Consider the following 22,769-nt stretch of genomic DNA (forward strand, 5'->3'; position numbering starts at 1 on the left):
TGTTCTAGAACGTGATGAGAGATGTTGGGCCCCAAGTTTTAGTGTGGTGAACGAAGTCCAAGTCCAAGTACCAAGTACTCGGAACACGGAAGAGCTCTGTGGTGTGATGATGGGAATCCTTGACCTCGACCTCTTCCAAGTTTCTTGTACCTTGTACTTGTGATAGACCTCCGTATAGTCTCACGGCAACGCTGCCACCCGATTCACGTACATCTGCTGGTCTATGTGGCTTGTGAAATCTGTCATTAATTATCCCTACTTGCCTAGGTATTATGTCTTTCCTTGAGATGGGATGGATTGAGTGCTTGATTGAGTGCGAGTATCTAGCTCTTTCCCCTTCCCCTTGACAATCTCTCGGTGTCGTGACAGAAGAAAAAGGAATCAAAAGGGTCGAACAGGTAGGCCACGTCTAGTAATAATGTTATCGAATTGATGGGGGCCGACACTATTGATTGACTCGCCTTGTTCACCTCAAGCATCGCCGCAAAGTGTGTGGGCAATCCATCCACCAAGGAAGGACACCTCTACAAGCACAAGTATGTACCTACCCTGCCGTGCCTGCCTACATACTAGTATGTGCCTGCGCCATGTTCTCGCCCCCTCCCCTCTTTGACGACTGAAATCATTTCGAGTTTGCCCACCCGCGCCTCTGTTACATCGATGGCTATGGTTGATGCTCCTCTAAAACCCAAGATTGGCACCAGTAATCATGGCCAAATCACTCCGTACCTCCCACACACTCCCGCCCGCCTTGTCGGCACTGTTGACACGTTGTTGCGTGCTTGTTTCCCACCACCTCTTCACCATGTCGCCGTCGATGATGCCGCGACCACCGATCCCATCAGTCTCCACCTGGCGATATGCCCGTGGGTTGAGGCTCGCGGGTTGATGATCGAGCGTCGCAATCAGGGTGTTCTGCAGCATGGAGAGGCGGCGGTATGTGCTCTCGCGCAGAGGCGTCAGGAGAGCAAGTGAGCCGGATTGGGTGGTGATGAGGATCTGATGAGGTTGCGCCAGGCTAGGGTTGTGGCCGTTGTCCTCAAATTCCATCTCGTCACTGTCCAAATTGTTCCCGTTGAAAACCCGTGGCGACGACGGCGGGATCAAGGTCATGGTCGTCGGAACCGCTCCCGTGTGAAACGTGCTTCTCAACAGTAGCTTGGCCCCTCGCTCCGTCTTGGGGTTTTCAGGGTCATACTGCAACACCCTCAGCATGCCGTCTTCGTCCGACGAAATGATATATAGCTGCTTCCCGTCTGGCAGGAACTCGGCCGCAAGCACAGCCGGGTTTTCCAAGTCACGTCCCAGGATCTGCAGTTTGTACGGTTCTTCCGAGTACCCGACCAACCATAACCCTGAAAACGCGTCCCCCAGAATGCACAGGCCCGTCCCTGCAAGCTCTTTGGCGACATGCACGTAATACCGCATATCCAAGAATGCAACGGGCAGAATGGACATGTCCTCCTTCAGCCCTCGGACCATGCATTTCTGGCCCTGCGAGGCCAGGAGGAAACCTTGTGATCCCACGCCCGAGATCGCAGAAACGGCACCTCGCACGTCTTCTCTTGTGATCAGCTTGAGCTTGAGGTCAGTTTCAGGCACATCCGGTTCGGGAACGACGTCAACCACATCGAATATATACAGATTCCCTCGGGTCGTCACATTTTCTCCCTTGACCAGGGCTGTGCCCACGACGATCAAATCTTTGCGTTCATGCGTTTCCTCGGAAATTTCGAGATTGAGTGATTTCACTGACAGAATCCTCTCGGAGGACTCAAAGTGGTACTGGCTGATTATCCGGTGTGTTTTCGAGCTAAGAAGCCTGAGGGTAGATTGCAGCGTCACGGGCAGGAAGGTCGTGGCTTCGTTTTGCCATTCAGGGTGCCATTCATCATCTTGGGGGAGTTGAAATTCTACAGGGTGGTTTGTAGCAAGGACATAAGAGTCCGCAGGAGCAAAGTAGCCAAGGGAGGTGATATCTAGTCCGAGTGGGACGCGCTTGATGACCCAATCCGATTGCCCCAGCATCAGCGACGGAGGAAGCCGAGAAAAGCAGATATATTCAGAGTCATCGATGAACACGAAACCATTGTGGCAGCTTCCAGTGTGGACCGCACTCATGGACTTGATATCTGGCGGCTGGAACTCGTAAACGCGAGGCATCGTGGAAGCTTCGCGTAGAATCAGCATCGGTTGCGGGCCTGGAATGAACACTGAGACATGTCCAGCCAAGTTCTGGATGATTTGCATCGGACGCAGTGAGGTTTCTTCCCCTTCTTCCTCAATTTGGTCTTCAGGTGCTTCGGCCGGCTTGGTCGAGACTTTCTTAAACTTGAAACCTCCCACCACCTCCGGATCTGCAAAGGGCTCATAAATAATGACATCCCCTGTCGTGTTGCGAGCAACTAAATATGGACGAGAATCTGTTGCGTCCCCTAGGTTGACGAGAAGGGTTTCAGCTAGATCATCCTTTTTCCTCCAATGCTTCGGTAACTGTAGGCCTTGCATGAGGTACGTAGGGAGGAAGGGCAGGCTATCACATTGAAACACCTCAAGGGCGGCGTTTGGTAACGACAGGAGGCAGAAGTGCCCTTCGGATGTCAACAATGCTAGGAGCGGCCCTCGGGGTGTCCCAGCAGCCTCGTAGAACCTCGATGTCTGGAAGAAATCGCTGGCATCATGATAGAGTGATGCTGATAGGATAGACTGGTTCTTCAGAGTGCTGGAAATTTCAACTTCGTCCAGTTCACCGGCTCTATCGGCTTTGAGTGAGGTCATGTTTCCATCATCTCTGATGAGGATGAGATATGGTTCGGCGAAGGTGGCCTTGACTGCCCTGGCTGTCTGACCCTCTTCTTCATCCACGACAGGAAATATCTGGGAGAGGCCGAAATTGGCATCATATACGCGTACTTCTGTGGGAAGTACCTGGATGGTGTGGTTGGTCATCTCCAGCTTGAAGACCGATATAGTAGAGCCAGCAGTCTCATCAAAGTCTGTGTCTGTGACCGGGACCAGGTTGTCGTCGGCGAGGGAAAACAAGGAAGATTTCCCAGCACCATCTGGTGTCACTTGCGAGACCAGGATAAGATTGTCAAATCGAGACTCCACATGCTTGTCAGTCGCATTCTGGTTCTTCCCACTGGAATTAAAACACCAGAGTCCAATAGCGTCTTCATACTTTATTCGCTGCACCACCTCCGGCTCCAGCTGCCGACGGATAAAGGCGATTCCACCGGCATTGCCTCGACCATATGCACAGACAAGTTCGCGGTCTGATGAGTCGCGCCGCTCTGAGTCGTCACTATCTTCACGTTTTCGCTTGCCCAGACTTCCCAAGGCAATGTCATTAATTGGTGCCAAACATGCGAGTCGATCGACCGCCCGAAAGCTCTGGCCGCTCAGGTCGCCGGAGACGTGGCCGTTGTGGCCGTTAGTGATTTCGGCATAAAGATCATCGTCGTCGTCCTCATCATAACCATCTTCTTCATCGTCATCCTCCTGCGGCTCGACTTCATTGGCTTGTATCTGCGCTCGAGAGCGCATTCGCTTCAGCTGGGGGGTCCTCTTATCTGTTGCTAGCAGGACTGAGTCGGCCTCCTCACTCCCAATGAAGAGGCGATTGGTTCCAAGGTTTGCGGTGCAAGATGCTGCTCCCATAACCAAACTTGGCGTTTGTCCGTCTCCAAGTCGACGAAGTGTCATCCCAGAGACCGACCGGCCGTCCATTCGAAACGTCAAAAGAGCAAGTTCCCCGGACCTCAAGATAACCAGCATGTCCCCATTTGCATTTCCCAGGTGCTCCACCTGACAGCCTTCTAACTTCAGACGAGCCTCCGAATGATCGGCCATGGGAAATGAAGATGCCTCTCTCGCCAGTTCATTTACTGCGACAGCGCTAGATTTCCCTCCTTGATCGATATGGATCAATTCGTTGCCGCCAACCAGTAAAGCCCCGCCGACTGGCAGAGGAAGAGCAATTATTCGATAGAGATCATTGGGAAGCTTCTGGACAGATTGCAACGTGGTTGACGCCTTTTGCTCGAGATCTAGAGCATAGACCGCATATATCGTAACGTCCCGCCGTTCCGCGCTCATATTTGAGGAGCGAGCAGCAGTAGAGTACAGTATCCCAATGGTAGGGTCGCGATACTCATGGAGGAAGGCAATGTCGATCGGATGTAGCAACACAGGATCAAGAACTGTCATTGGCAGAACAAATGATGGACTGTAAGGAGTCTGAGGCCCTTGGACCTGTCCGTCAGCTTGCTCTGCGTGTGAGGGCTTTTCCTTATCCTCTCCGTCAAGGTCGTCCAAGTCGTCCATAGCCAGATCATCTCCGGCTTGATGGAAAGGGATAATAGCGAGATTACTGACGCCGAAATTGAAGGCCGCACATCTACTGGACGGATCAATCGTCAGATGACTGACACAATCGGCGAGATCAGGCATCCACGGAGCAGCCTGGAGATCATGGTGCTCGTAGAAATGTATTGACAGAGTAGATATGCTATGCAACTCGGGGTCCCATTCGACGAGACTCAGCTTAGCATCACGGAGGGCGATGAGGACGACATCCCCGCCACTTTTCGAGTCGGCAATCTTGACCTTGCCTAACGACGTGACTGTCCCTGCCAAGCTGTACTCGGCGATCAAGACGAGTCTCGACTCCTGACCACCATTGACCGGCTTGCATTGGAAGACTTGGAGCAGGGACGTCCGCGCAACAATCAAATTGTCGGCATCAGGTGAAGTGAAGGGGAGTGAGAGGGCGTGAGTGACGCCCGAAGGAGGTATAAGCTCGGAGTAGCACTGCATTCTGAGGTTGGTGCTGGAAAATGAAAGTGCCAGGTGATCGGCTGGAGTGGCCGGGAGTACTATTCGCTTCCTGGCATCTTAACAAGCTCTTCCAAGTTGTTTCTTTGTAGCTGCATCACCGGAAAGTGACTTGTTGCAGGAGGAATGTAGACATTTTTATATCTGTCAAGGACAGGGCGCGTTGAAGGGGGCCAAGTCGCAACTCCAGTTTGATATTTTGGCCTGACACGTGATAAATCTGCTAATATGGAGCTAGTCCGAATCTAGACCAAACAACACAAAGTGGGCAGCTATGACGACGCATCCTTCATCATGCGACACCCACTGACACCTGAACCTGCGCTGCCATGAAACCCTGAGGTCACGATTGCGCCTGTCTGCCGCGCTACTTTATTTCCCTGATTGTTGCATCACTTTTCATTCCATCTTCATCGCATATCATCCAGCTGGTCTGAGATGCAGACGCTGTGCCATTGCGTACCGCCACACCCCCATTGAAGTCGCCAGGAAACACCGTCATGCAGATCTCCTCATTGACAGAGACCGGGTTCGAAGGCTCGGGTTACTCGACCATGGCCGCAGCCGGTTATATCCAAATTACATTGATCTGGGTCGTCTATGCCATCGCCGTGGTGATTCTCCTCTCCATCGCTTGTCTCTTTGTTTACCTCTACCAAACACATCGAGACCGGTCTATGTTCGTCACAACTGTCTGCATCTTCACGATCACATCTCTGCTGGCAACCGTCCTTCTACTCCCCGTCGATGTCGCGCTGGTCTCTAGTACCACAAGCTCAAAGTTGGGTCAACGGAAGGACTGGGCAAATCAAGAGAAGGTCGACAACATCACCTTTACCCTCCGGGTCGTCTACTATCTTCTATACTCACTCGATGCGCTTCTCTGCTTGCTTGTCATTCCATTTACCTATTTCTGGTATGAAGAATATGATGAAGTCGCCCAAGAGGAGGGTAACCAGACTTTCGGCTCCAGATTCTGGGCTGCGTTCAAATACACACTAGCCTTCGTATTCCTTTGCGTTGCGCTTTTCCTTGTGGGCTTCTTCGTCCCTGTTGCCCGCCACAGAGAAGGGGCCCATTTCGACCTCGACTTTTTCAAGAAACTACTGGCCGAAAACCACGGCGAACGCGCCTTGACGTTTGCGCTAGGCCTTCTGATCACGATTGGGGTTCTCATCTACTGCTTCTATACTGCCGCGGGCCTCGCTCTTCTCCCTCTTACCCTCATCAAATCCGCGCCCAGTGTCTCAGCGCCTGCGCTAAGCGAATCCACCGCGTCGCAATTAGAAAGCAATCTCGAGAGGCAGAGACAGCTGGAGGGCCGTGCCCAAGGCAATCCCGATGGCCTGTCCTCCAAAGACCAAAGAGAACTGGATGCGCTTGTTCGTGAAGAACGCACTCTTCGTCGTCACCAGCGGCTCGCTGAAGAATCCTCGGGAAAAGACCAAAACATCTTCTGGAAATTTTGGATCAAGCTGGGCGCCGTTCTACGGCCTATCAAACTCATTCTAGGGCTTCTGCTGGTGATCATTGTACTCTTGATCTTCGCCAGCATGCTCATTACGGGCATTGATAAGGCCAAGAACTCGATCTGCAAACAGCACTGCGGCTATCTACTGGCACACATCAACATCTTCCAACCTGTCAACTGGATCCTCGTCACGTCCGCCAAGGTGTTTCCTATCGACTATGTCATCTTCATGCTAATCGTGATGCTTTTCTTCAGTGCGAGCATCATCGGAATTGCGACCATTGGCATCCGCATCTTGTGGATTACCATCTTCCGAATCCGCAAAGCTCACACATCACCACAAGCTTTGTTGGTTGCCACTGTCATGCTCACTCTCATGACACTGGCCATCAACTACTCAATAGCTATGATGGTGGCTCCGCAGTATGCCACATTTGGCCCTCAAACGTTCTGCGACCATCCCCTCAAGCACCCTGGGGAACAACCCGATTGTACTGATCACCCACAGCACATCATACCATGCACCGAGTCAACTGAGAATCCTGCCGCCAGGAATGTCTGCACCCCGTCTGTCGTATCCACGTTCCTCAACCGTGTGACGGTCAACTTCCCCTTCTTCGGTGTGGTCGATTTCTGGGCGCAGTTCGTTTTTCTGGGAATTTTCCTGCTCGGTTTCATTATTCTCCTGTTCCGTACCCCGAAACTATCAGATCCAGATTCCGAGGAAGATGAGCTGGAGGAAGAAGAGGAAGGTCTCTTAGCAAGCACAGGCAGAAGGTTTGACGCGACGTGGCAAGACATCACTGGCAGAGTCAGCCATGCGGGTAGGAGGGATCAGCAAGGACGAGGGACAAGGGATAGCCCTAGCCATTGAACTGGCGAGCTTCACTTTGTTCTCCTTAGTATGGCTTGGAAGCACACGAGTGTTATTGGCATCGGGTTATGGTAAAGGTGCCGTTGAAAAGGCGATTGGACGACTGGAAATAGGGTTTATGCGGTCAATGACGGATGCGCTCTATGTTGATATACCCGTTCCAATTCTAATTCTAATTTCCAAGTAGATTGTGTTAACACTTCAAGGCGAGGCCGTAGTGAGGACGTGCGCGGTTTATTGTCAATGCAGAAAGAGATGGTGAAGTTGAGGCTTGGGTACATGCACCGCCACTTTTGGAACCGCAGTGAAACATTGTCCTTTTGACCAAGTGTCGGATAATGACTTTCTCTCAGATAGCCACCTCGAATCGCCATGCAGAACCTCGACCTGACCGCTTCAAAATGGGCAAGTCCTGATGTACGCCGGGAACGAGAATCACAGATCCCAAGCTGGACCCGAAGAGCCGCCTCCCCACGAACCCAGATTTCAGTGTCATCAAGCTCCTTGCAGCAGCCACAACAGCAACAGCAACAGCAACATCCATCTTCGCCAGTCCCCGCTCCGTCGTCGACTCCGACCAGCTCTGCCCAGCGACGATATCTATCACGAGAGGCTGAACTGCAGCGGTTCCGCAGGCTGTTCCGGCGACTGGCGTGGAAGGCCAACAGTTTGACGCACTGGTCCCACCGCGCGCTAAATCTGGCCCAAGAATACCAGAACCGACAACACAACCTCGACAACCAGGGGCAAATCGATGGCCTTGTTGACGGAGGCGGTCCCTCTGGACCTCGGGCTACACTGGGACCCTACGACCTGATCATCGACCCGGTCGATGCGGAACGGCAGTTCAAGATCGACTTCTACGAGTTCTACGCCTTGCTGGAGCGGGGCCTCGTCTGCCTGCTGGGTGTTTGGGGGATTGTGATCACAGCCTCCGCTACAGCGACAGCAGCAGCCGGGGCCACGACAGCAGAACACGGAAAGACGGAGGATCACGCGAGACCCGCCTCACGCCGCCCCATCATCGGCGATTCGCTGTACTTCCAGGGCGCGGCGCACAGGTTCCACGCCAACGTGCTCGCCGCGCTCGACCACCCGTCGAGCCCGCTGCACGCGATCCTCGGCACGGGCCCCGTGCGCGAGTACATCGGGGTGGCCAAGGAATTCCGCAACAAGTGGAAGGACGTCGAGTCGCGGCCCGAGGACTCGTTCCACGGCCCCGACCGGGTCGAGGAGGAATGGGACCGGGCCAAGATGCGCCGCTACGAGAAGGTGCTCCGAGACCTGAAGCTGGAGGAGATGCTGGGCAACGTCCTCCGCGGATTGGAAGAGGCTGGACGCATGGCGGAGCGCGAGGTCGAGAGGCTGCGAGCTTCGCTAGGGGGAGAAGGTGCGGATTACGCCGCTCTCGGTACCCCCCGTGACGTGGATTTGGATATGCAGGATGCTCCGTTTGAGCTGTTGGACAGGCCAGGCGATTTAGACTACGAGATGGAGTTTTGACGGGAAATCATACACACACGCTATCTCTCTTGTTCATCCTTGCCTTTCCTTTCTTTAGAAAAAGAGCGGGGGGCTTGGCTATTGATTCCCTTCCTCTTCTTCTATCTTCCACACTTAAGAATCCCGTGGCCAAAATGGGCAAAAAACTTATCCCAGAGCAGCTCAACCCTGCTGGTCTGTGATAAGGAAAACTCGCTCCTTGCGGAGTTGGTTTTATCTCGGCCGGTTATACTACGGAATTTATACTACAAGGGTGGGTTGATGTCGTCGGATCGAGGTCGTCGCGGTCGGAGGGACGGTAGGAAAGGAATCGAGGTGCTGATGCCCACTAAACCCGGTCGGTGGTTTAGTTTTGACCTGTCAGGACCTGGATTTCTTGTGCCGTACTCGGGACTCGAACTCGGTATCTTTTCGCCCTTGTTGTGGGTAAAGGGGGTCTTTGCGTGCCAGAATTTAGAGACTGATAACATATATACGAGTGATTTTCTTGTGGGGGTTGTGCTAGTACCGGTACCGGGTACTGGTCACCTCTGTTAATACTGTCAACTCTAGTAGAGTCCTATACTTGGCGGAGTGACAGATTCACTGATATTGGACTAAGAGTGCCAAGGCGCTAGTGTGAAGACCTCCAACCTGCAGCCTGGAGTCTAGAGTCTAGAGTTGACTGGCACGACTGGGAACACTGGGCTGGAGATGAGTGCTGCTGTTATTAATTTACGATTTCTACCACACTCTTTCGCTCTTGTCTACATCTCTGCTCTCATCGGTCATGGAGTTTAAAATAAAAAGAATAACAGAGTACCAAGTCACGAGCTAGCCTGCCCAGATCTATGGAAATGACAACAGTTCTTTCGTATTCATTTCGACTCCCTCCCCAAAACTCGGTCACGACATGAAACTTCAGAGATCCTCCCCCCTCTCCCCTCTCACAAGCTGGTGGAAATTCCTCACGCCCTTAGCCTTCCTCTTCCTCTCACACATACACACGATTTCTATCTCCATCTCACCCTGTTTGCGGACCCTCCCGTTCTCTACTGAGACAAAGTATCCGGCTATCCGGAAACAACCCCCCTCCCCTCTTCCTCAACCTGAAGCTCCTCGATCCACTAACTAAATGGACTTTGATTTCGCCGCGTACCTGCGACGTCTGGACCCAACGTACATCTACCGAGTTGATCGGCTCAGCGGGGGTGTGGTGAATGTGACGGTGCGCGCGAGCAAGGATCGCCTACTTGCCGTCGAGGTTGCGGATGCGGACACGGATACTGCCACAGCAGCAATAGCAGCAGCAGCATCTCAGACGTCACTACGCGCGTCAGATTCAACAAAGACCATTCTACGTGATGAGAATACCGATACCGTGACCGAGCTGGACTATAGGCGAGGCTGCTTCCCGGAGTATAGGTCGCTCGTCTTAAAATATGCACCGCCGTATATCGCGGGTGTGGGCGAGAGTGCGCCCATGTCTCAGGGCAGGCAGGTAGGTAAAGTACCATGCATCTCCGTACATACGTACTTTGAACTGCTCATGTTCTTTCATGTAAATACATGCATCTCTACTACTCGCCTAGGTATCTACGTGCCTATGTGTCCTGCAGATCTACTTACTGTGTCAGGTACTCATGACGGGCAAGGTTCTATGGCCCAGTTCTGAACTGACAGTGTGGTGTATCGCAGGAAGTTGAAGCCGCCTCGTTAGCCCTGTTCCTATCCGCCAGCAGTCTGGACGGATCGAGCGCGCTATCACCAACCCCTTCAAGGGGTGTTCTTCGCAATGTCGCGGAGAAGACGGGAGTTATGATCCCTCAACTGCTCCATCATGATCCAGTTGAGCACGTCCTTATACTCTCCGATTTGGGAGCACTGCCGGACCTCTCCAAAATCTTCATCGAGCTGGGTGGGTTCACGCCCGACGTGGCCGGCGCGGCGTCATGGCGACCGCCTCCATATGCTCCGCGTCTGGGCCATGCGCTCGAGCCTCGCGAGACCGTGATGTATCGAAAGATAGGCGAGAAGCTGGGTACGTTCTTTGCACGCTTGCACAGCCTTAGCAGTGTCCAGTCCATCGTTGGGACACGCCGCGACCAAGCGTACCATGGTGAGGGCGAGGGGGAGGGCGAGAAACTTCGAGCTGAATTTCCCTCGCTGCCAGAAATGAAAAGTGCCATCCACGACCACGTCATCAAGCCAATTCGATCCCAGCTCGACAAGTTTCCTTTTCTCCTCGACGCAGCAGAGGCTGCAAATCTCTTTGCGGCAGTCGAGGCAGACTTTCTGCGCCCGACTCCTCCGGAAGAACAGCGTCTCGTCCTAGGTGATTGCTGGACCGGCGCAGTGTTAGTCGACATGAGACAAGGGACCTGTGAAAACGAGTCGAACGTGGGCGTGGGCGTCATCGACTGGGAATTTGCGAGCATCGACGGACGAGGCGTCAACGGCGACGTGAGCCAGTTCCTCGCCCACCTGGAGTTGCTGCGGGTCGCCGCTCACACCCACCCCCCAGGCCGGGCCAGCGGCCACTTGTCGGCCGTGAACGCCATCATCGAGGGCTTCATATCCCGATACAAGCTCGCCCAAATCTCCGGGAGTTTCGTTGGTGATGATGATGATGATGATGATGATGATGATGAAAACGACGTCGACAACCGCGTCATGCGGTCCGCATACCTCTCACACGGCGCCGAGATGATCAACTGCGCCTTTTGGAAGACCTGGGTTTGTCGGGATCCTGCGTGCCCGTCCTGTACCAAGACCACCAACACCACACAGAACCCTTCATCGCCAGATCCGCCGCCTCCTCAATGCACCGTCATCACGAATCTGGTCCGTCGGGGCATTTCGTTTCTGAGGTGCGCGGTGGCCCCAGACCCGCGGGGCGGGACGACCATGTTGAGACAAACTGTGACCGGTCGTGGTGGTGGCGGCGACGATGATGTTAAGTTACTAGTCCCAGGACCAGATGCGGAAAAGGCGCAGACGATGGGGCTTTATGACCTGTTTGACGAGACGTGATTGTCTTACAGTATCAGAGTATGTACAGTACGAAAGGTTCGGTGCCAGTGGGCAGGGCAGTGACCAGGGGCTTTTGTTCTTAACAGGAAGAGACAGGAGAGTGCGGAGCAAGAGAATGAGGGTGTGTGCGCAGCTTAATACCCAGTAATACATACTCGGGACAAGTGGACGGACAGAATGTAGTGAAATCATTACCCAGCTTGCACCTAGGTACCTAGGTACTACAGAACTGTACTGCAGATACCCAGCCATTCAGTTCAATCAGGCGATTGAGAATAATACCTAGCTATTCTCAGGACTCCTTCCCTTCATTCATATCCCCGTGGTATGCAAAGAGGTTCAAGAGCAGGGCAGTCAATCCCCTTTTTGAACGCTGCGCGCGCATGAGACCTAAGTAATAATAAAAGGAAGACCCGTTAATGGTCGACAAGGCCGTGGCAGGGAAGACCATACTTGTAGGTAACAAAAAGGCAACATTGACTCATTGTTGAAGTCGCGCTAAGATACTACATACAAACATGCAAAGATGCATACCCTCCCATCCCACTCCCGCCTTCTGCCTGTTTGCCTGTATAGGACTACATACGCAACCCCTCTCCGTACGTGGCGCACAAATCCAAGGAGATTCTGCGAAAAGTGGGAAAAGATTTTCTCGGTGAATAAACCGCCGCTTTGCGCGTAGTTGGTATATTAATATAAAAAAAAAAAGAAACTAATCGGTAGTGGAAGAATGCCTGTCTGGGATCCAGTTGTACTTCCACGTGTCGTACAGCGCACATTTGGCGTAATTCGTGGGGGCGCGCACGCCGATGCTCTCGTCCACCTCGGCGCCGTTCAGAGTCTGGTGGCTGCAGTGCAGGACGTGGTCGTACGACAGCAATTCCTGGCTGATTGGTCGGTTGTTGCGCAGGGCACGGACGGTCTTGTCCCACGAGAAGATGCAGTGCGCTTGATGATAACTCGACGACATCCATGCGGAACCGTGTTCGCCTTTGCGCATCTCCTCATCCGTCAATATCACTTTGCCCTCGGCGTCGGCATACCACGTCCAATTTCCCTGGGCGAGGTATCTTTCCGTCAGGATAGGGTCGTAGCATGGCTCCGGGACCCAATCCTGCATCATCACGTCGTACACGCAGCCCTTGGCGCGTGCTTCCTCTGGGTTGTATCCGCAGTCGAGAATCTGGCCGGTCAAGCTGTCAGGATCTTCTTCGACTTTCGCTTCCACCGAATCGACGGGTCTTGTGGGAAGTGGGACGCCTGCGGCTGAGGTGCTGCTCGATGCGCCCATGTCGGCGACAGCTGTATTGCCACTAGATTCCTGGGGAAAGGGACGAAGAACAATGGCGAGTGTCGCGCCCACGCCGGCACTGGCTAAAAGAGCGAGGATTCCGACCAAAATCTTCCACCATGAGACCGAGGCGGGTGGTGGCGGGAGTGGCTGGGGTTCGTCCTTGCCATCGTCGTGGTCTTTGACGAGATCGTAGCGGTGATTGGCGCCCATGGCTTTTATTGATGAAAGACGACTTTTGAAAGACAAACCAGGGATTGTTAAGAGAAGAAATCTGGGGTGGAATTGAGAAGGAAGAAAAGACCGAGTTGTTGTCACCGCTCTAGTCGCCTCGCAATCAGAAGACGACGCGAGGAAACGACTATGGGCATCCAAATGTAGACAGCGCGTCGAGGAAACGAGCGTATCTAACGCCTGCAAAGACAAAACCCCGTGTCTTTGTTGTGATCTTCCAACGGCTGGGGGGATGAATTTGAATTGCGGCACCGGGTAATGATAACGAGAGGATGGGTGGATGGATCGAAGGAACAGACAGACGCAGGTCCGCTGCCAGGGCACCAGGGGGATCCCGCACTACAAATAATGCTTAGTACCAGGTCACCAACTGCGAGTTTAACAGCTGACGCCACTCACCCGACATTGAACTCTCCTCCCTCGGAAGGGCAGACTTTTAGAGTTGGCTTTGAGAAGAGGCTTGGGCTGGGCCAGAATGGCCCGGTTGGGTGGGATGTGGGATTTGCAACCAGTAGCTTTGCCACAAACACCCTGTTAGGTCCTTGGCTCCCAATCGGTATTGGACAAAGCACATGGTCGCCCTCAGTGCGCAGCCGAGATTGGCCTCGTCTACTAAGACAACTGGGGCCTGACTATTACTTTTACGGGTCAAAGGCACGCGGATTGGTCTTTCAGAGGGGATTCCTTGGTCCTGCTTGACTCGTGCTGTGTGGGTTGTCATTGAAAACATGGTGAGGCTTTAATCGCCAAGGTCCCCATGTCATTGCTCACACCTTTCTTAGGCACACTTCGAGAGATCCTCATGTATTTCTCAATTGTCCGGGTATCGTGCTTCCCACGAGTTTCATCAGCGCTGACACAATCGCGGCTCCTTGCAGCGTCGAAACACTGACACCCGCAATCACCACACCATGTCAAGCCGCCGAGTGACGCCATCGATTAGCGTGAGATGTCGGTCGAGATTGCTCCTGATCCAAAAAAGAAGCCAAAGGAAATCACCGAAACTATTCTAGAAGTCGACCCCTTCTGCTGTACAAAGCCTGCACAACTCGCCTTTGGTGCGACCACAGAATCGCAGCGATGAATCCCTTCCTTTTCGTTGCACGACTCGGATGAGATTTGGAAGATGCATGGGAGGCAGAAAGCACAGCCTGATGCCAAAGGTAACAGTAACAAGTCGGGAGTCTCCCTCTCCTCGGCTACGGATTGCTTCGCGGGCCATGTTACCCTGGTACATCCTGATGGTTTGTTCTCACAGCTGCATCATCGTCTGTTTGTGCGACAGATGACGTGGGTAAATATGGAAGAAAAAAAGGCGGAGATGACGACGCATTTCGTAACATAGGAATATGGTTCAAGGCGCCCTCCTCAAAAGGGAGTTGGCAGATGTTACTCTGTTACGCGGTCTATCATCAGGCGCTCGTATTTACATCCATAAACACAGTTTCCCGCTCGCGGTGCCTCCGGCAATCCAGTCTTTCGAAGGGTGGAAGACGGCCACGGCAGGAACCGCGGTGATGCCTTCCCCACTGAGCTGTGCGAGCTGGTCGCCGTTGGCGGCATAGACGTCGACAAACCTGGTAGAGCTGTCAGAAAAGTGAAATGCAAGGGCACTTTCTCTGGGAAAGAAAAAACACCAACTGGGGAACAAAGTGGCACGACTGGAAGAGCAAGGATGTCTTACCGATTCATGTTCCCCACGACGAACTTCTGGATGTTGTCTTCGGGATAAGTCTGCCAGCGCGGTTTGAGGATGGTGGTCCACCGGCCTCTGCAATCATATAGCATACAGTCAGTCTATCACTGCCACCACTCCCCGAAGGAAGGTTCTTGTACAGAAGAAGAAAAAAGAGAGGTCCCTTAGACTCACGTCTGGTTGTTATGCCTCACCACAACCTCCGGCTTCATGGCCGTTGGCTCCAGCTGAAAGCCTGCCGGCCAGGAACTCATGCTCTCCACCGTCTGCGTCCCTTTCTTGGCTTGCTTACCAACTCCAAACGAGTGGATTTTGATTGTGTCATCGTAGCTCGTCGTCGCCACTTGACCAGCGGTGTTGAATGCCGCATGACTCACGCTCAGTCTCGATTCATGCTCGCCCACCAGCGTGGGCAATTTCTTGGTCACCTTGCGCAGATCCCACAGCCGCATGTATCGGTCGAGCGACGCTGTGGCCACGTAGTGCGGCAGCAGCGGGTGTAAGCTGAACCCGCCAATCTTCTTCTCCGAGAGCTGAAACAACTCGCACGCCGAAGGCGGTTGCCGCGTGTCGTGCCGTCCGAACGCGCCGTTCAGGGTTGTGAAATATAACGTATGCGGGTCGGTGGCCGACATGTCTACCCCGGAGATGGGCTCATCGTCCTCTCGATCAGAGGGGCCGTACACCTCCACGGCAACGGATTTGGAGAGGTCGGTCGCCCGGATGGAAGAGTCGTACGAGGACGTGTATAGTGTCTGCGGTGTCGATGGGTGACTGTGCATCGCGGTTATGGTTCGCGTATGGGGTTTTATATGCGTGATTTGAGGATCGGGTTGGTCTGTTTCTTCTTCATCCTCGTCGCCTGCTTCTTCCTCTTTCACGTTCGGGTCTGGGTTCTGCGAAGCATCCACGATGCCCAACGACCCCATCTTGTCCCCGGCAAAGACAATGGGCTTCGAGGTCGTCGGATGGAACGCCATAGTGTATATCCTCTCCGGCGTGATCTTTATGCGGTTCGGCTCCCACTTATCCCACAGACCCAGCGAGCTCATTCTTTCCCTGAGCGCCTTGAGTTCTTTGTCTGACGTCTCGCGTATGTCCTGCTCGTCAAAGGTGCGCTCGTACGGTTTGGCGACGCCCTTGAGTATCACATCCGTCCCGATCAGACTCGTTCCATCAGCGGCGAAGTTTAGGTCTCCGGTGACACGTTGCCTCTTCTGCCTCTCGACTTCCTTTTGCTGTTCGTATTCGACCTCTGCTTTCTGTCTCGCAACATCGCTGTCCGCTTGTATGCCTGCCAGACGTGAGGATGTGCGACGAGGAGCAACATCGACAGCCTCTTTCTTAATACGCTTTGCAGGGGGCCCCTTGGGCTTGGAGGCTCGCTTTTGGCCATGTTGCGTGCCCGTCGACGGCGCTTGGGAGTAGAGGCCTGCTTGTTGTGCTTCTTGGGTTAACTTTTTGAGGAGGGCGTCTCGCTCGGCGATATTAGCCAGTCGTTGCTTTTCAAAGTCGGACTGCTCGCCAGGAGGTTGTCGTCCCCGGGCCATGGTGACGATGACGTGCGAATAGAAGAATGGCCACGATATGATGAATACTAACAGGAAGAGTTCAATCACGCGACGGAAGCACGCGGTGGAGCGAGGTGAATGGAACGTGGTGCGCGATTTGTGGGGACCGAACGCGTAAAGTGGCTGACAATCCCATGTGCTCCAAAGGTTCCATCAATAGACTACTCCTCGAAGCAAGGCACGATCCGTAGAATACTAGGTACAATACCACAAGTCTTATCGTATTAGTTGAGAGAGATCATCTCCGACCATATAATATCCTCTACATCGTCCCAGAACCCCTCTTGAATTTCCAGCAAGGTTTGCGCCTGCGGAATCACGCTCTGAATCACGTCTCTGATCGAGGCAAGGGACAGGATTCCATGTCTCCAGCAGTGCTGTGCAGCTTGAGTTGCAAACCAGGTCCCATTCTTTACGTCGTTCTGTGAGCCACGCCATCCGAGGTAAAGGGCCCACAACAGAAGGGCGAGATGAGAGTTGCCCGTCATTTCATCACCCAAGAGTCCATCCTCATCTTCTGCTCGTTTCATTTGATTTTGTGATCTTCCTGGGGACACCACCATTGCGGAGATATAAGCTCTCAATCGACTACTCAGCCTGGTGTAGAGAATGGGTGCAGCGAGGTCGCGGAGAATCCGATATGAGAATATCAGGGTAGCAGTGCCCACCACATTTTCCATCAGCCTATGTTGAGGCAGTGCATCCCGATCCATGCGGTTAGCAGCGCTCGCGGGTCTCAGCGGCACATCTAGGATAGAATACTCGAACTTCCAGAGCAGGTCGCTAAAAGTCCGACATAAATGTTGTTGGCGATCCTGGAGCAGGGATGCTTTCAAGGACGACAAAATGCGCAGCTGTCGCACCATATCTCCCATAGATTGAGGTAGATCTTTCAAGACAATGCTTGCTACTGTCTGTTGCCCCTGGTTGCTGTCATCGTTGGGAACTAGACCTTCAGCTGAAGCTTTTTCCACCACGGTTGGCATCTGGGTCCGAAGTCTGGTACCGTGCATGGCGGACTGCAGCAAGTCTGCCCATCCCACCACTCGTTGAATGTGTCTGTTCGAGTTCAATGTCTCCATACCACCGCGCATGGAAATTAAATGGCCCAAGCCCTCGGAATGGGCGGTTTGAGCCTCCGTTGGCCATTCGAAGTGGTTGTCGGAACTGGAGAGAAGCGCAACTGCCCCCACTGTCTCATCGCTTAGAGATTCTTGTAAATTGTTCAGCCTTTGCGCAACAATCCGCATGGCTTCGCCCCGATGCTTGAAGTAGACCTTGGACAAGTCAAACGAAAAACAGTCTCTTCTATGAATTGCAACCAAACTCAATGTCGCGTGGATGATCGCTGGGTCCATCAGTGCAACGGAAATCCATCTCGCCTCGGGATTGCAGGCAAATGAGTTGGCCCAGAACGAGGTCGAATAGTATTGGAGAAGGCTCTGAGTTTGTGATTCCGCGAGATCAACTTTCAGCGCGCCAAATGCATCTAATGCATCAAGATCATGCAGCCCTGAGATACCTGACCGTTCTTCGTTGGAATCAGGAAGTGCTGGGACGAGTGGCCGCTGGCTTCTTGGTATTCCCACGGATCTGCGACCACGAGCTGTTGTAACCATTCTCCGCTTCCTGGGCTTCACAGTGGAAGGCCTGGTGGATCGGAATCGCGACATGTGGGAAGTCATGTGCCGGTCAACATTTGCGGGGGTAAATTTCGACGTTGGATCGCTCTTCTGTCTCAGGTAGTCTCTCATGACGAAGGCACGTACCGAGCTGCGCTCTTTATTGTCTGTACGTGATTCAGAGTTCTCGCCGCTCACGGTGACAAAGCGAAGCTCGCGGATCGTAGAACCGGCCATATGTGGCATACCGAAGACAGTACAACAGTCGGCGACAAAAGTAAATACTAGATCTGTTTGAACAACTTCAAGAATGCCACCGGCTTGTCAATAGTCCGTGGGGTGAGTGATGCATGCCCACGTCGCGAAGGAGACGGGGATCTGCATTCTATACAAACGAGCGAAGTCGAAGCGGCCCATCGTGCACCTCAGCTTAAGTCCACTAAAGCCCTCAGAGTGAAACGACTGAAAATGATAGCGGCCGCAATTGGAGGATGGACTATGCGGTTTTTTTGGTGGATAGGACCCTGTGGCTTACCTGATGCAGGAGAGCAGCCGATTACTCAACTACTGCAACTATGGCTCAAATCAAAATGCGACGCCATCCTTAGCTGGAATGTGGCACGGCTGCTTCGTTTGAACTGCTACCTCATCTGTCGCACGCATTAGTCAGTTGTTAGGTGATTGAAGAGGGACACTTCCAACTCCAAGGGCAGTGTCCTCGCTAGCATCGTTTACGATTGCCTCGACCTATCAACATCGTGCTTTGGTGGACTCGAAATAGCTAGTCTCCATTGTGTTCCTCCAAGTCTTTTGGCCGTCGAACTTCATGCTCTGCATATACGAGGGGGAGCACCGCAAAACTGCAGTGGGTCCGCTCTGGCTGTTGAGAGGCTTCTCTGAATGCTTGTCTCGATGTCGAGAGCTTCTCTTTCGCAGGTGGGTGTCAGGGATTTGTCCAAACCCGTCCAGTGTCTCTTTCGAGTCTTTGTTCTGTCCATAGACGCAGCTGACCCTGTGAAGTTCCGTGGTAGTCGCCGTGCTATGGTCATGCTTCCTTCTGACTTTCTAGGTTGCTGACATGGGCCAGCAGGAACTTGCAGCAAGTCAGGGCATATTTACATGCCTTGGTGAAGTTTTCATCCTGATGAAAACCAACCCCTAGCTTGATTGAAACGTCCCCTATTTTATCACCTTGAATTGCATATGGTAACACCCTTTTGGACGGTGTGTTCCTTAGTGTCGCATTTCTCATGGTCGGTTTTGGATTGATATCGACGCTGGAAGTCTTCTCGACATAATTTCCCAGTTGCCCTAAGCAATCGAGGAATGCCACCATCCCACTGTCAAACCGCCGGTGATTCAGGAGACGGCCAATTGCCATGTCTCCGCTGCTGAACAGGTCAAGAGGGGTGACTTTGGGTTCGGGGTTTGCAGCAGCTGATTGCAACCCCCCTTCACGGGCACTTTGTTGTCTCTGCATGTCAGGGGGCTGTTGGGGATACTCAAGCTTTTCTATACGAGAGGTGCTGCCTTGAGGACGCAGTCGATAACCTTGAAATGTGAACTTCAGTCTTTCTGCAACGGTAGCCAGGAGCAACAAAGTTTGACCCCATGCAGCATTAATCTCAGACCAGTCAACATTTTGACCAGGTAGACGGCCTAGACGGAGCCCGTTTATCGTGCCAAAATACCCGTCGTGGCCAATGCAGAAGGTGTCGTTGTATACATTCGTGCGTCGCAGACGTTCAAGCTGACGGAAATCATGGATCTGTTTCTCTCTTAGAAATGATAGATGCGTAGTCGTGTTGTACAGATTGTCGTCGATTGAATTTCGTGAATTCCAGTAAGCCTGTTGCTCCAATTCTTCATGTCGTAACTGCTCTTCCAAGGCCGCAATCTCATCTTCCACAAGTCTGATTTCGGCCTCAGTAGCTTCCAGTTGCTCGTAAATAGTCCCTCCAGCTCCTTTCGTCTCTGCGGGTTGCCGAACTTCAGAGGAGAGATTTTGCGTAGACTTGAGAAAACCCGCATAGGCATCTCGTTCCCTGTTAGCACTGCCCAGGCGTGTGGTATATTGCGACAGCATTATCGAAGTGCATTCTTGGCACATGGGATGATCAATGTCAGAATGGGACGAAAGGATAGCAAACAGATCTTCAATCTGATTTTTCCTAGCAGACATGCTGTCGTCTTCCACGGGAACAACATCAGAACCATTTGTTCTTGCACTGGGGCTCTGTATCCTTCGATTCTGTTGTTCTTTCTCGGTAAAAGTAACTTGTGATTGTGTGATTTCGATGAACGACATATCAGGGTTGCCATTTGGTTGCTCATGCCTGCGAGAAAGAGCCTCATCTTTAGGCGCCACAATAGATCTTTTGTGGACCGGGGAGTTCGCTTGCAGGGAGACGCGGTCATACAACTCCTTTCTTTCTTGTGGATAGTTCATGCGAGAAATGGTGGAGGTTACATTGTTGAATTGGGACTTGCCCGTGGATGCTGAGTGAGAGTCAGTACGGGGCGGAAGGTAAGTGGCAGGAGATTGACAGACCAACGAGCAGGTCAAAGGACGCCGGATTGATATTCTCGAGGGAGCTATCAAAACGAATAAGTTGTCGACATTTCTGACAATACATCTTTGCTGCGAAAATGTATGCCTGTGTATGGTTGCAGGCAAGAGTGTGAACAAGTTAAAGTGGTGGATGACGTTGCAGGTAATACCGAGTTCAGTGCAAAACGCGTGACGCGCCTACGCACTTTCAAGCCCTCGTGTCCTGCTTGATGCAGTACCCCTCCCCGCAACATTACTAGGCACCATCACCCACCTTTAATACCTGCTCTAATTGTCCCCTGTAAACACCAAAGGATATTCTCACAATGGATGAACCGTTGCGTAAAAGACCCCGCCTCCTCTCATTTCCTCGCCGCTCCTCCGACCCTGACCTCGACGAGGACCTGGACACAAGACGGAGGAAAAATGATCTGTTACTGAAGTCGCGCTTCGAATCAATCTTCGAAAAGTACTCTCACGACTTTTCCAGCGTTGGCGACGAGATAGACATGGACACCATGTCCATAGTCGTGAATAACGGCCATGTGCAATCAATGGAAAACGAGACAGACACAGGGGACGCATGCACCACAAAGGGGAAATCGTTGTTAAGAGCAATGACCGAGGTGCAGGATGGTGCCGACGATTACTTCAATGAGGGTGCCGACGAGGTCATCACGAGTATTGAGGAAATCGCTGAAAATACAGCAATGGCAGACGACGACCACGACATAGGCGCAGTCGACAGCGATGAGGAACTATTTGTTCCCGTTCACGCACGAACCCCTTACATCGCCCCTCCTGATCTGAGAGAAAGCCAGAACACCGTCGCATCCCGCCTGGTCGACTCCGAAGATGAGTTGCTGTTCAGAGTAGCACAACCGCCAGAGAGATCAACCAGTCCAGATTCATTGTTCCAGGTTCAACTTCAAGACTCACCTACTTCCCAGACCAGTGCTTCACTACTCGAGTTCGAGACTATTCAGCAGGAGGTGAACGATAATGATATCCTTGAGAAATTCGGTCCCAGGTTTGGCCCGGAGGTGTTGGAAATTATACGGAGAGCTAGAAATGTTGCTGCTCAAGCCCATATCGAGCCGGCCTGGCGTCTTCCCACCGACCTCGTTCCTTCAGATCCAGCTAGATCACCTTCGAAGTCCAAGACATCGCCCGTCCCTCTGCATACTCCACCAGATCGACGGACAGCATCTCCGGATGCTGCCCAGTCCCTCTGGAAACCGCCTAGGAGATGTTCAACCAAGAAAGGCATTCGTCAAAATGCTTCCAGGCGACATGCTCGAGCCGAGTCGGCGGATCCGCTTCAAGATGGGTTTTCTGATCATGAGCGTAGAAGGGACAGCACTGACGGTGGGGAGGAGATGACACGAATGCCAGACGAGCAACATGAAGAGGATGCGCAAATCCTGCAGATGAGGAAAGGGGTTTGTTTTTATTGCTCGGGCCAGTGGTCCTGCAGAGCTGGTGTCTTCAGGCACTGGGCCAAATTGGCAAAGGATTATGACCGGGGCGAGATAGACGACGACGATGTGCACGACCTGGAGTATATACATGGTTACGTGTCCTACAGGGTGAAGTCGCCACGTCTGCCGAGATTAGTCCTTGCCGACTTCAAGACAATGGTTGAGCTGCATGAAGGGGCGGGATTGACCTTCGACGAAATCGCAGAGTGTCGAGCCCTTCGAACTCGAAAGACGGGGCTTGCCCTCAACGACGTCTACGACCGATACCGAACACCGTCTGACCTACTCAATGACGATGACTCAAGAGAATGGTCCGAGCAGGAAGTTCGCACTTTGGAGGATCTCTGTCAGAATCCGAAACGAGACATTGGAACGTTTATGTCTCATTTCAAGCAACGTCACCAGACTGAGATTGGAAATAAATTGGCCGAAATGTGGTTGAAGAGCCTCTGGGGATCTGTTCCGAAGACATCTATCAGATCAACACAGAGGACAAATGCATTGCCAGAGTCTTCTGATCAGTGCCACGAGGAGCACCGTGAGCAGAAAGAGGTACACCTTGATCCTGTCTCTATCAAAATAGATCCTGATTCCGACGACGAGCTGTTTCGTTCAAGATGAGCGAGT

General features: G+C 52.8%; 9 protein-coding genes across 9 annotated transcripts; 4 read left to right on the forward strand and 5 right to left on the reverse strand.

The window, feature by feature from the left end:
• Window positions 1–681: 681 nt before the first annotated feature.
• AYO21_09976 (hypothetical protein) lies at window positions 682–4,818 on the reverse strand (the record flags this gene model as incomplete). Its single annotated transcript, XM_022659902.1, has 1 exon — window positions 682–4,818. One exon carries the CDS (start codon window positions 4,816–4,818, stop codon window positions 682–684), a length of 4,137 nt encoding a protein of 1,378 aa, XP_022507771.1.
• Window positions 4,819–5,336: 518 nt separating this feature from the next.
• On the forward strand, window positions 5,337–7,181 carry AYO21_09977 (hypothetical protein; the record flags this gene model as incomplete). Its single annotated transcript, XM_022659903.1, has 1 exon — window positions 5,337–7,181. One exon carries the CDS (start codon window positions 5,337–5,339, stop codon window positions 7,179–7,181), a length of 1,845 nt encoding a protein of 614 aa, XP_022507772.1.
• Window positions 7,182–7,553: 372 nt separating this feature from the next.
• AYO21_09978 (hypothetical protein) lies at window positions 7,554–8,684 on the forward strand (the record flags this gene model as incomplete). Its single annotated transcript, XM_022659904.1, has 1 exon — window positions 7,554–8,684. One exon carries the CDS (start codon window positions 7,554–7,556, stop codon window positions 8,682–8,684), a length of 1,131 nt encoding a protein of 376 aa, XP_022507773.1.
• Window positions 8,685–9,798: 1,114 nt separating this feature from the next.
• On the forward strand, window positions 9,799–11,696 carry AYO21_09979 (hypothetical protein; the record flags this gene model as incomplete). Its single annotated transcript, XM_022659905.1, has 2 exons — window positions 9,799–10,164; window positions 10,362–11,696. 2 exons carry the CDS (start codon window positions 9,799–9,801, stop codon window positions 11,694–11,696), a joined length of 1,701 nt encoding a protein of 566 aa, XP_022507774.1.
• A 712-nt stretch (window positions 11,697–12,408) lies between these two features.
• AYO21_09980 (hypothetical protein) lies at window positions 12,409–13,200 on the reverse strand (the record flags this gene model as incomplete). Its single annotated transcript, XM_022659906.1, has 1 exon — window positions 12,409–13,200. One exon carries the CDS (start codon window positions 13,198–13,200, stop codon window positions 12,409–12,411), a length of 792 nt encoding a protein of 263 aa, XP_022507775.1.
• Window positions 13,201–14,647: 1,447 nt separating this feature from the next.
• Window positions 14,648–16,467, reverse strand: AYO21_09981 (hypothetical protein; the record flags this gene model as incomplete). Its single annotated transcript, XM_022659907.1, has 3 exons — window positions 14,648–14,798; window positions 14,906–14,992; window positions 15,092–16,467. 3 exons carry the CDS (start codon window positions 16,465–16,467, stop codon window positions 14,648–14,650), a joined length of 1,614 nt encoding a protein of 537 aa, XP_022507776.1.
• A 245-nt stretch (window positions 16,468–16,712) lies between these two features.
• Window positions 16,713–18,347, reverse strand: AYO21_09982 (hypothetical protein; the record flags this gene model as incomplete). The annotated part of the gene is made up of 1 exon (XM_022659908.1): window positions 16,713–18,347. The coding sequence occupies one exon, from the start codon at window positions 18,345–18,347 to the stop codon at window positions 16,713–16,715; it is 1,635 nt and encodes a 544-aa protein (XP_022507777.1).
• An 808-nt stretch (window positions 18,348–19,155) lies between these two features.
• AYO21_09983 (hypothetical protein) lies at window positions 19,156–20,746 on the reverse strand (the record flags this gene model as incomplete). Its single annotated transcript, XM_022659909.1, has 2 exons — window positions 19,156–20,609; window positions 20,662–20,746. The coding sequence occupies 2 exons, from the start codon at window positions 20,744–20,746 to the stop codon at window positions 19,156–19,158; spliced, it is 1,539 nt and encodes a 512-aa protein (XP_022507778.1).
• Window positions 20,747–20,987: 241 nt separating this feature from the next.
• AYO21_09984 (hypothetical protein) lies at window positions 20,988–22,763 on the forward strand (the record flags this gene model as incomplete). The annotated part of the gene is made up of 1 exon (XM_022659910.1): window positions 20,988–22,763. One exon carries the CDS (start codon window positions 20,988–20,990, stop codon window positions 22,761–22,763), a length of 1,776 nt encoding a protein of 591 aa, XP_022507779.1.
• Window positions 22,764–22,769: the final 6 nt, after the last annotated feature.

This window comes from Fonsecaea monophora, assembly GCF_001642475.1.
Source record: "Fonsecaea monophora strain CBS 269.37 chromosome Unknown Scaff107, whole genome shotgun sequence".
NCBI classification, from domain to species: Eukaryota; Fungi; Ascomycota; class Eurotiomycetes; order Chaetothyriales; family Herpotrichiellaceae; genus Fonsecaea; species Fonsecaea monophora.